This window comes from Dasypus novemcinctus, chromosome 2 (genome assembly GCF_030445035.2).
Source record: "Dasypus novemcinctus isolate mDasNov1 chromosome 2, mDasNov1.1.hap2, whole genome shotgun sequence".
Classification (NCBI taxonomy): Eukaryota; Metazoa; Chordata; class Mammalia; order Cingulata; family Dasypodidae; genus Dasypus; species Dasypus novemcinctus.
The window spans coordinates 8,915,260-8,928,543 of NC_080674.1; the positions used below are offsets into that span (position 1 = coordinate 8,915,260).

General features: G+C 45.8%; 1 protein-coding gene across 2 annotated transcripts in view; it reads right to left on the reverse strand.

Annotated features, from left to right (window-relative positions):
* The window catches only part of SEMA5A (semaphorin 5A), a 539,903-nt gene that overhangs the window by 105,600 nt on the left and 421,019 nt on the right, over positions 1 to 13,284 (reverse strand). For both annotated transcript variants that reach the window (XM_058306809.2, XM_058306819.1), the window contains one exon: positions 6,183 to 6,390. In XM_058306809.2, the coding sequence (XP_058162792.1) occupies positions 6,183 to 6,390 (208 nt within the window). The remainder of the gene's footprint in view (positions 1 to 6,182; positions 6,391 to 13,284) is intronic.

Genomic DNA, 13,284 nt, shown 5'->3' on the forward strand with positions numbered 1-13,284 from the left:
GATGTCTATTTTGCATAGTTTTCTCATGAGATGTATTACATGGCTGTGCAAGAACTGCTAAAATTAAATACACAATCTTTTTGCTCGATTTTTCAGCTCAAGCTGATTGAAATATATTTTAAAATATTGATCTTTCAAAGTAATGTTGAGATGAAAACAACTAGGTGGAGTCAGAAATGCCAGGGTATCTGTTCTTATAGTTCTGATGCCAGCCCACTGTGGGAGGTGCAGGCTCCTGCATTTTTCAGCCTCCCCTAGGTCTTCAAGGTCACCTTGAAAACAAACGGAAAATGGGGACTCATCTTAGAATGACAAAGAGGGTACATAACCTCCTTTGGGCCTGCTTGAGACCTTATGAAGAAAAGTATGATAAAGAAGACGTTAGTGGGAACGGGCCTTGACTAGTTGTCACTTGAGTTCTGCCTGCCCTGCAACTACCTAGCTCTCTCAGTGACTACACGGGTCCTCTCCCTGCTGAAATCAGACCACCCCACCCCATTGACAGTTTCCTCCTGCTCGAAGAAGGCCAAAGCTCCTCCCACGGCCACCTGTGGTCCAGGCCTCCGGTCACCGCCACCCCTGCCCCTCTCCGCTCATCTCCTACGTCTCCCCCAAACTTCTGCTCCATCCACAGCCACCCTCCTCTGGGTCTTCAGAGGAACTAAGCTCCTTCTTTCCTCCCGAACGCTGTTCCCTCCATGTGCAATGCCATTCCCTCCTTTTGCAACACGTCCCACCCCCCTCCTCCCCTTGTACCCAGCAAGGGCCTTCTCTCTCCAACTTTACTTTCATCACGGGGCTCTTCCCTGATCATCCGCCCAGAAGAGGCCATTTCTCCAAACAGCGGCTCAGAAGTGCATGGCCTTGGACCCCGTTTGGCATATATGCCTGGTTATTTGACTGACGTCTGTCTCCTGACCTAGACCATAAGCTCCCCTGGGGTAAGAAACGTTCTCATTCCCCCATCGTTCTATCCCGAGGATCCCAGAGGGCCATCCCCCAAAGCACATGCTCCACGGCTGCTGTGGAGAGCAAATGCAAAACGTGCCTGATGCAACAGGGAGGAATAAAAAGCCCATGTGTACCTTGTGGTGACCACAGTCGTGATACCTCACTTGTGTGGCAGACAACCACGGCAGTACACTCGTTCTCGTAGCAAGTAAGTAGTTTGCGTGTGTTCACGGTGAGAGCTAAGATTCATGGGCCAATGCTAACGAGCCGGGCACAGAGCTAAGGGTTATCCTGCCATAAATTATTTAGTACTAATACAGTCCTATAGACAGGCACTTACTGCTAATTTATAATGACAAATCTGAGGCATCGTGAGGTTGTCATTGGCTACAGGGCTCACCCAATCTTGGACACAATATCATTCAATTCTCACTGTGGACGGTGAGAAGAAAGGAAGGTTCCAGAAGTATAGTGAGTTACCCAAACTCACCCATTAGGAAAAGCTGGAGCTAGAATTTGCACAGACTCATCTGGTAACAGAGCCACACAAGAACACTAATTTAAAATTATTGTGATAATGCCTAACGCTTTTCTTTTAGTCTTATTGTTTTTCTGATTTTAGTGAACTGTAGTAACTTTGTAGGTTGGCAAATGATAAATTTCATTTGTTAAAGTTTGAAAAGGTGTTTTCTAGCGTACCATTCAGAAATAACCTCTATCATCGATACTGAGAGACAGACGTTTCCACTGCGACTTCACCCTGCGTGATGTTCTCATTATCTCAGGGGCTACTGAGGGACCCAAAAATATAGCTGGGCCTTGGGCTCAGATGGTCCCAGCTGCAAACCATGGGTTGACCATGGGTTTACTTCCCACCAGCTGGGTGACCTCAGGCAGGGACCTGAAAATGTAAGTCGCGACTTCCTCATCTTAGAAATGGAGTTGCGATGCTACTTACCTTTCAGCATTTGTATAAAGATGGGGAGAAAGGCTGATACAGCCTATCACAGCACCAAGGAAGTAGAAGAAACTTGTAACCTTGTAGCAGCTGCTATTATTTATTTTAAAAATTAATACTGCCCTTGAGAAACAGTTATTGAAATAATAAAAAGTATCAATATGATTTTGAAAGGGACAGGTAGTTAAATTTCTCTTCTTAAACATTTCAAAATTAATTTATAAATTTGATTTTCCATTAATAAGTTACATTTCTGATAATCTACTATGGAAAGAATATTTAGCAAAAAATATATATATTATCCAATTATTACCCAACTGCTATCAGGTTCAATTCAGTGTATTCCAGTCATGTTTTGGGGTGGGGGGGATATAAATATTGTCAAAACATTTGTCAAAAAATTCACCATCTTTCCCCATAATTCATCAAAAAACAAAAACAAGAGGGGGGGTGGGGGGGTGGGGTTGAATGGGACCTCACATATATATTTTTAATGTAATATTATTACAAAGTCAATAAAAAATAAAAAAATTAAAAAAAAAAAAAAAAAAAAAAACCCCGCATGCAGATATTAGTTTTTTACAAAGGGTTCTTGTAGCCAGTTAGTTTTATTTATAAGGATGGTCTGTCTTTCTATATAAGGACAGCTGAGAAACACTGTAGAAAGTTTCCAGAAAAATATTTGAGCTGAAATCTTTCGATATGTATTTTTTCAAATGGAATACTTAAGAGTCAAACACACGGAAACGACAGGGAAACGGATGTGGTTCAACCAATTGGGCCCCTGTCTACCATATGGGAGGTCCAGGGTTTGCGTCCCAGGGCCCCCAGGTGAGGGCAAGCTGGCCCACGCGGAGTGCCAGCCCACAAGGGAATGCCGCCCCGCACAGGAGTACAGGCCGACGCAGAGAGCTGGCGCAGCAAGATAATACAACAAGAGACACAGAGGAGAGAAAAATAAGAAGATGTAGTAGAAGAGGGAGTTGAGGTGGTGCAAGAGAGTAATCGCCTCTCTACTATTCTGGAAGGTACCAGGATCAGTTTCCAGAGCTGCCTAATGAGAATACAAGCAGGCACAGAGGAACACACAGCAAATGAACACAGAGAGCAGACAATGGGGGGAATGGCAGAGATGGGGGGGAGAAAGAAATAAAAAACAAATCTTAAAAAAAAAAAAAAACAGTCAAACACAAACCCACCCTCTGAGTGTGGACACACAGGAGACCACAGTCTATTAGTTTATAATAAAGTTATAGTCTCTTGCTGCTTTTCCCTGAGCAAGAGGACAATCAAAAAGTGGGAAGAGTCGGCTCTGCATATAATGCTAAAGCTCTTCTTCTCCCAGGAGCCTGATCAAGACAGACAAGTGGCCTCCTTCTCCTTGAAGAATCAGAGGGTGCTGGGACCGCCTCCCTAGCCGCTGTACCTGGCGGTGGCCAGCTCCTGGGGATTGGGCATGAAGCATAGCTGCACGAGGGATGGGAGCTGCAAGACACCTCCCTCTACTGACGGGGTCCAAGACCTGCTTCCTACATTACAGGGACAAGGAGCTGAGCTCTTGTAGCCCAGAATCAACCAAGCGAAGCAACGTCAAAAGGATGCGTTGCTCTGGGCTTTGCAAGCCACAAACTCGCATTCTGGGATGAGAAACATCTTAATTCTAGCACAGAATGCTCTCCTGTGTCACACCCCAAAGAAGTGATGGTTAGAACTCAGAGCTCCAGGGTCAAGTTATGGTGTCCACATTTGGAAGAATATGGAAGAAGAGGTGCTTGTAAAGGCAAAAGCAGTAAGTTCTTAGAGGCTCCACAGAAAGATGACTCACAGGAAAACAGCAGGAGTCCAGGCCTCGTGTCCCTGGAGCTATGCTGCAGACTCGCCCTGAGCCCTGAGAGGTCCTCAGGAGAAGATTCTGAGTGATTGGAAGTAGGAAAGACATGATGTGATAGGAAACAACAAACACATAGGCGCAAGTGATTATTGGAATGCAGAGCTTCCAGAACACTGGGCTGGAGTCGAAGGCTCGGCGTCCTTCCAGGCAAGTGCTGGGCTTATCAAGGGCCTGTGGGCAAGACCCCAACCTTCCCTGTCACCTGCAGAATCACCTGTAACTGGGAAAGAACACTTCCTTCCGTACGCTAACCCTGCAGAGCACAGAAATAGGACTGAACCCTGACAGCCACTATCTAAATGGGAACAGGAAAACAGAAGATGCTTGCTAGTAAATATTACTCTTTGTTATAAACATGAATCAGGAAGTCTACTGTGGAGAGGAAGGGAGTTCCTCACATTACTCCTCAGTTCTCCGTGATGCCACATTATAGGTTTCATTGTCTAGAATCATCTTGAAAGGAATACTGTCACGATGATACACACAGTCCTTTCTTCTACATTAAAATGCCCACTTTTGCAGAGTGCTTTGTATTTTACACTCCACATGCCGCTCCTGTCGAAGTCTTACATCAGTCCACGTGTGTTAGATGAGAACACGTGGTCTAAAATACTTGGTGGCCTGGGTTCCAGAAACCGGAGATGCGGGTCTGTAACCTGAATCCCAGGCTCTAAGTTCCAAAGCTGGTGTGAGGCCCCTTGTTGGGAGAAAGACTAGCTTGTGTGTGTGTGCGTTGGTGAGTAACAAAGTACAAAGTCAATTTTTATAAAAACCTACAATCCTGCACTGCTTTGGAGAATGGGAATTAATAAGAGCACAATGCCCAAGAACGTGTGAAATTGTGATTTCCCCAAGAACAAGATACTGCCGGGAGCAGAAGTATATATGTAATTTTCTAACTTTAAAGCGCTGTCAGGTGTAAGATGCATCCAGTACTTTTCAGTGTCGTCGCACGTGGGGCTGCCCTTTCCCAAATTAAACCACTTCAAACCCCACTGTGGTTCCAGGGGGCAAATCCTGGGCCCCCACTGCTGGGCCTGTGGGGCCTCCCTCCTGTAGCCCCCAAATGATGAGTGGAGCTAAGGACAGCACCGCGGGGACGCTCTCCCTCAGGGGGTGATCAGCACAGAAGCCCTGGGCCAGTAGGAGACACACTGCTGGTCCTTCTCTGTGTTGGAGGTGTACCTGTGTGCACCTTTCATCAGGTAAAATACAAACCTGTCCCAGATTAACATGGGAACATCAAACGCCAGCATTATCACTGAGTGTTCAAATGGTGGCCTGGACAACTTAATGCCACCACTGGTTGCTGCTGTCCCCCAGCTCTCCCTTCACTAACAACTGGTTTGTAGATGCCTCACGGTAAATCACTTTGCATCAAATCTCTGAACTCTTTCCTGATGGGCACAGAGTGTTCTCTTTGGGTTCTTGGTAATGGATGGCAGTGCTAGTAGCACCATATGGTGACTGTAATTAAAATCTCCACGGCGGATTTGGCCCAGTGGTTAGGGCGTCTGTCTGCCACATAGGAGGTCCACGGTTCAAACCCCGGGCCTCCTTGACCCGTGTGGAGCTGGCCCATGCGCAGTGCTGATGCACGCAAGGAGTGCCGTGCCACGCAGAGGTGTCCCCCGCGTAGGGGAGCCCCACGTGCAAGGAGTGCGCCCCGTAAGGAGAGCCGCCCAGCGCGAAAGAAAGTGCAGCCTGCCCAGGAATGGTGCCGCACACAAGGAGAGCTGACACAGCAAGAGGATGCAACAAAAAGAAACACAGATTTCCGTGCAGCTGACAACAACAGAAGCAGACAAAGAAGATGCAGCAAATAGACACAGAGAACAGACAACTGGGGTGGGGGGGAGGGGAGAGAAATAAATAAATCTTTTTTTTTAAAAAATCTCATGGAAGCAGGAAGCAGCTGTGGCTCAATCAACTGGGCTCCCGTCTACCATATGGAAGGCCCTGGGCTCGTGTCCTGGGGCCTCCTTGTGAAGGGAGGATGGCCTGCGCCCGTACAGAGCTGGCGCAGCAAGATGACACAACAAAGGGAGACAAGCAGACACAAAAGAATGCGCATCGGATGTACACAGAGAGCAGACAGCAAGCAAGCCGCAAGGGGGGGAATAAATAAATTAAATAATAATAAATCTTTTTTTAAAAAAAGAATAGCTCACTTATTAAAAAAAACTCACAGAAGCTACATAGGCAATGGTTAAAGAGGAAGTCTTAGGTGGGATACATGTCACCACCAGAACACTTAGAGGAAAACAAACGCCCCGGAGGGATCCGGGGATGCAGATCTCGCACGGAGGCAAGGCGCTGACCCAGTTCAGCTGCAGGGCGCCCTGAGCCCCGGTCCCGGACCCGGGCCACGCAGCCGCCTACCTGCGCGTGCGGTGGAACTGGCACCTCTTCAGCGGGATCCTGGCCACGTGCTCGCGCAGGCCCACGATCAGCACGCTCTGGCTGTGCAGGATCTGCAGGCTCCGCACCCGCTCCCTGCGCCTCTCGGGGAAGAGCTCGATCTCCTCCAGCAGACAGCTGCCCGCGCTCTGGTTCAGGGGCGCCCGCACCTTCTTGATGGTGCCGTAATCTGCGGAGGCAACAGGGAGGCAGTGAGAGTGGCGGGCCTCGCCCGGGGAGCGGCGCCCCCGCCGGGCCAGTCGCCTGCGCAGCTGGCGCCGATGCCGGTCCCCGGGCGCCACCCCACACCCACGGATCAGCCCTGCGGACGTGGGGCCCCAGCGCCAGCACGTTGAAGGCCCCCCAGCAGGATCCTGGCGGCCTGCGCCGAGAGCACTCACCCGGCCTGCTTCCTGCAGCTGCAGCCAGGGGAACGAGCTACCAGGCCGGGCTGCAGGTGCCGCAAGGGGACTCCTGGAGAGGGGCCTTCACGGGACGCCGCGGGGTGGCAGCGGCGGAGGCGCAGATCCCCCTGCCCCCGCAGGGAAGACGGAGTGTGGTGGACAAATAGGGCAACAGGAGAGCCTTCTTCCTTCCAGCCGCGCTAATCCCGCCTTCTGCCCCTCTCTTTTCTTCCTGCATGACCATCTTCTTTCTCTGCTCGTTATTTAGGACGCTTTCATCAACCTCGACTTCCCCAATTCTTTTCTCCTTTACTGTCCCAACGTCCATCTCTGAGCTGATCCAACCCTCCCTGCTCTAGGCTTCTCCTGGGAGGGCTTGTGCTCATTTAAGCTTTGCCATCGGGACTGCCCGAGGATAAGTGGCCCCTGAGCCTCCAGGCCTCCCCAGCTGGGGGTGGGGGGGGTGGGGAGCGTTCTTTCAGTGAGGGGTCAGCACAGCCAATGCCCGTGTCTCAGACTCAGACTCCGACCTGCAGCCGCCGCCCCTGCAGCACCTCCACTCCCGCCAGCTTGCAAACACCAAGTGCCTCCAATCACCCCCGTACGCAGCGGCTGGATAAAACCCACCGTCCTCCTGCATCTTAAAATGCTACAATTCTTATTTTATAGACACAGAAAACAAAGTTAAGAAAAATCAAGAACCTTTGGCACCCAGGCCTCTTATCAATCCATTAATCTCGAAAGACATTGGATAGAATCTACTTTCCATTTTTCTAACCTTATGAAAGTCTATAGGCTCTTTACCTTTAAAGAGGAATTACATGTGCTTTACATTAGACACACACATACACGTATGGCTGAATATATTTAAAAACCTAGATTTTAAACATCTCCAGTGAACATTTGTTGATTATAAGTGGACTGCATAATTGTGTATTCAGTATTAGTCAACAATGGTGTCTCTTTATTTTAAGATAGCTGGTTAACTAAGTGACCTTCTGAAATAGTTTAGGCATATACTTAGTTACATGGGATCCTGGGAAGATGAAAAAATAGTACCTGTCTTTGAAGTAAGAGTGTTTTTGTGCATACACAAAAAAAGGAGGTGCAGGAGCGGGTTGTGGGATGAAGGAGGAGGCATTTTAACAAATGTGCAATCCATAGACTAGAAGGTGCAAACATCTTTCATGTCTTTATTCTCTACATCAACTTATTTTTTCTTCGACATCCCAGCTCATGAGCTGATGGAAAATTCAACCTCAGTGATTGTTGGAGTCCCTGCCCTGGGATGCTACAAACCACAAATAAGGGTGCGAAGCACCGAGGCAGTGACAGGGAAGGTGACTTCAGCGCACACATTTGGCCACCGCCCTGCAGGGGGGATCTCCACGAGGCACCAGCAGATGGGGTGCAGCCTCCCCGAGGAGCAGTGACAGGCCCTGAGCCTTTGGCCAGCTTTGGGGTACAACCAGCCTTGCACATCAGGGCAACAGAGAGAATTCTTCTGAGGTTAGGAAGGGGCAGCAGCAGACCTCTGGAGAGGGGAGATGCAAAGACCTAAATGAGAGACCCCTGAGCTGAAACAGAACACCCTGCAGGGGGCGGTGGGGGGCGGCGGCAAAGGAGCTGGAGAATCCTTGTCTCTTGACCTCAGCACACTATTTTCTTCACCAATCTGGCCTGGCACGGGAAGCAGGACATATAGAAAGAAACCCTATTCGACAGTTTAACAAAAGACTCCTGGCTGTCTCTCATTTATATTATTACTGGGAGCCGCTGCTCAAATTAATAGGACCTCAACTGTTAGTATACTCCCAGCATTTCAAATTCTTAAGGCACTGTGGGAAAAAGCACACAGTTTAAGGTAATTTTGTTCACTTAACAGGATTATCCATCCTTGATGGAAACCTTTTGATCCACCCCCTCCCACTGCCAGTAACGCACTGACCTGGGCACCGAGTTTGCACAGCTCACCTGGGGCTCCAGCCATGCATGAGCCCTGCATGTTCAGCTGGACCACAGTGGGGACACCCCAAACCTTGTTCGCCCTGATCATGAACGCTCTACACTGCCTACCTCCTGGGGCCCCATCCCAGGGACACCTGTTTACCCAAATGCCATTTACCCAAATGCCAGCATCTGAGCCCAGAGTCCTGTGGGCTCAAATATCCTTCACTCACTGCTCCCTGGGCTTCTGGGTCCATCCACAATTCCCCACAACCCTTTAGCCTTCATTTAGCACTGTCTTTACCTGGATTTCCCAGTCCACTCACCCTCTCCCCAGTGCGTCTAGAGTGAGCATCGGTTTGCTGTGCATGACGCCACTGCTCTGCTGCCTTGAGCCCTGGGCAGGAGGCCCAGACCAGAGTCCTGTCATCCATGAGCGTGCTTGACCTTGATGCTCTCTCATCCTCGACTCTACTGTCCCCTCCGCCCACTCTTCGCTCCAGCCCCGAGGCTGCTGCCCCAAGAGCCTGTAACTGCTCCATTACCTCCAGGGGCAGTGGCCTCTGACTTGTCCTTGGTCAGACAACCCAAGAGTCTCCTATCAGCTCCTCGCATGCCAGCGCAGACGCCCCCCTCGTGAATTTCCTAGCACCCCCATCACGGCACTCTTGCACTGTTTGTTTTTTTCTCCTCCCCTTCCCATTCCAGAGTAAGCACCCTCTTTTTGGGAGAGGATGTGTCTTCTTTTCCATCTCTACGGACACTGATTTATTTTTTCCTTAATGAACTAAGCATCACGACTAAAGAATGAATTTTACTTCAAACAGATACATGTTGAAACATAAAAGAGCCATTAGAAATATAAATTTCCTTGAAATAGAAGAATATAGAGAAACAAGGAAAAAGAAAGCCTGCGTAATCCTGCCGTTTAGGGAAGGGTAGGTTTAAGAAGTGGAATTTCTGATATGCCACAACTCTAAAATGATACAGTAAAGCAGGGACGAAGTCGAGGCCTGCGGGATGGGATGCTTAAAATCCACATCAGCAACTTCTGGGAAGACAGAGGATGAGGGGCAGAAGAAACAGCTGGAGGACTGGGGTAGCCAGTCCAGAGGGCTGCTCTGGGGCTCAGGACACCAGGAGAGGATACAAGACAATAGCAGTAAAAAGACAGAAATGTCAAAGAATTGATTTAACCAGCAATGTAAAGAATCTGTATTCAGAGAAATACAAAACCCTTTCAAAGGCATCAAAGAAGACCTAAATAAATGGAAGGACATTCCATGTTCACGGGTTGGAAGGCTAAACATGGTGAGGGCATCAATTCTGCCCAAACTGAGTTATAGAATCGAAATTCCAACAGCCTCCTTTACAGAAATAGAAAAGTCGATTACTAAATTTATTTGTTAAGTAAAGGGGTCCCAAATAGCAAAAAAAAAAAACAAAAACAAAAACAAAAAACCCCTAAAAAAGAAGGGTGAACTTGGAGGACCTTCACTTCCTGACCTTGCAGTGTATTATAAAGCCACAGTGGCCAGAACAGCACAGTATTGGCATAAAGATAGACACATTGATCAATGGAACAGAGCTGAGAGTTCACCATGGTCTACTGATTTTTGATAAGCCCTACCAAGTCCACTTTTCTGGGACAGTCTCTTCAACAAATGGTGCTGGGAGAACTGGCTATCCATAACTACAAGTATGAAAGAGGACCCCTATCTCATTCCCTATACAAGAATCAATTCAAAATGGATCAAAGATCTAGACATAAAGCCAGAACCACAAAACTCCTAGAAGATAATGTAAGGAAATATCTACAAGACCTTGTAGTAGGTGAGGGCCTCTTAAGCCTTACACCCAAAGCATGAGCAACAAAAGAAAAAATAAATAAATGAGACCTCCTCAAAATTAAACTCTTCTGAAACCTCAAAGGACTTTGTGAGGTGTTAAGAAGGTATCCTAATCAATAGGAGAAAATATTTGGAAATCACACATGCGACAATGGTTTAATATCCATGATATATAAAGAGATTCTATAACTCAACAATAAAAAGACAAATTATCTGATTAAAAAATGGGTAAAGGACCTGAATAGTCATTTTTCTAAAGAAGAAATACAAATGGTGAGAAACACATGAAATAAAGTTCAACATCACTGACTACAAGGGAAATGCAAATCGAAGCTACAAGATATCATTTCACACCAACTAGAGAGGCCATTGTTAACAACAGAAAACTACAAGTGGTGGAGAGGATGTGTAGCGATAGGAACATCTCTTCACTGTTGGTAGGAATGTAGAATGGTACAGCCACTGTGGAAGTCTATTTGGTGGTTCCTAAGGAAGTTAGATATAGATCTACCACTACCATGTATATATCCAGAAGAAGTGAGAACAGTGACATGAACAGACATCTGCACACAGATGTTCATAGTGGCATTATTAAGAAATAACCCAGGGTCCATCAACTGACAAATGGATAAACAAACTGTGATAAATATACACAATAGAATATTATTTAGCTGTAAGAAGGAATAAAGTTGCAAAGCATATAACAACATGGAGGAAACTGGAGGATATTAGGTTGAGTAAAGCAAGCCAGGCATAGAAGGACAAATAGTGTATGACTTAGCTATTATGAACTAAATATAATGAGCAAACTCATGGAGTTAATAGCTAGCTATAAGTCACCAGAAAAAAGAATGTGGCTAGAGAATGGAAAGCTGAGGTTTAATTTGTGTAGATTTGGTAAAAAGTTGTTTGGAAAGGTAAAGAAATGGTGAAAGCACATCATAGGATTTGTAATTAGTAGCACTAATATATGGGGGTATGATAGTGGTTTTTCTTCTTTTTTTTTTGAATAATGAAAATGCTCTAATATTGACGTGATAAATGTACAATTCTGTGATTATGCCAAATGTCACTGAATGCACACTTTGGATAAATTATATGATTTATGGACAAAAAGTAATAGACTAGGTCGGGGGAAGAGTACACCAAATGTAAGGTAAGGACTATAGTTAGTAGCAATATTTTGGCAATCTTTCATATTTTGTTACAAATGTTTCACAAAATGCAAGGTATTTGTGAAAGGGTGATGTATGGGAACCTGTGTGATGATGTGCATGTTTGTTTTGTAAGTTTACAACTTTTACTATACACTTATTGTTTATGCATGTTCATATATGAATTACATACTTCAATTAATTTTTTAATGAAAAAAATATATAGTGGAGGCTTAGAAGCATTTTTGCATTAACAATTCTGAAGTGAAAGCCTTGATCCTTAGTATCAGAACATAATTCATTTCTAAATTTTAAGTATATTCTGATTATTTCCTTAGCTTGATTTAACACACTTCTCCTTCCCACACACAACCATCCAAATGATTTTCTGATTTTAATGGATTTACAACTGGACTAAATTGCAACTTTTTAGCTGGGGATCCACATCTGCTCTACCATCTGATTTATAAAAACCTCCAAATGTTATTTCAGTTCTTCTGGCATTAAGCTGAAAATATTAAATGTACTTCAAGAATACTTGTTTCAAAAGAGATGTGAATCAGACTTCTGAAATACAAACTCTAAATTGAAATGAATTTTCCAAGTGGCGATATCTCCGTCCAAGCTTTGTAAAATGTTTGCTAAGGTTGAAATATGTCCATTAAGGTTGAATACTCATTAGAAAGCTTTTTTCTCTTAAAAAAAAATCCACGCCAGCCAGCAGATCAGCGGGTTGGGGGTGAGTCAACACCCCCGGGAGGGCCAGTAAAGGGTCTGTCCTAGTTAATGGATACAAGGTTGGGGGGCATTTGTTCTGAGAGAAGGGTATGCCCGGGTCATTTGTCTCATTCAGGGGCAGCAAAACTGCAGAGGCAGAGCCCCGCCCTAAAAAGGGACTCACCAAACAAGCGTCCCCTAAGTAAGAGAGGATGCAGGGCGCCCCGCCAGCCCCTCCGAACACCTGGTGGTTGTTCTTGCTTTAGAACCTTTAGCACAGTGTTCGTGGTTAATTGACTGGCACACTTGAGGACAGGGGCTAAGTCAAGCATCAGCAGCTCTGACCCTGATAGATGCACCACGGCCCAGGGAGCTTAGGGCCTCAATAAATAAGTGCTGGGGGAATGGCTGAACAAGTGAATGAACGAATGAAGACAGAAAGGAAGAAATGGCCTCCTGGAATGGGAAACTCATAATTATCACCCATGTGATTGCTAAAACGAGTCCTGATGAATAATTTTTCCACTGTGACCTTAACTGAGTCATGATATTAGTCTGTGCGAAGGTGAAACAAGAAATAAGTATTTCTCCAATTCCTCAATATAGATGGATTTCAACCAAAAGTGTCATAAATTAAGTATGCAGGAAGAACATCTTTTTCATTGGTTTCCTGTGGTAAAATATTAACTCAGAACATATGTCATAGAAAATAAAGCCATACATACCTTCTACCTATGTGAAACTCAAAACTCTGCTCAAAATCAGCTGCTGGAAGCGTAGATGTCAAGAATCTGTTGTTATGGGGGGAGGAGTAGGGTGAGGGGGTGTATATGGGGACATCATATTTTTTGAATGTAACATTAAAAAAATAAAGACAAAAAAAAGAATCTGTAAAAAGCTCGAAGTCATTCTTGACAATTATGAGGTCAAGAAAAGAAAAATAAACTGACACTGCTTCAATAAAACATTTTATAATATTATTTTTGCATCAAAATGGCAACCACTAATTATG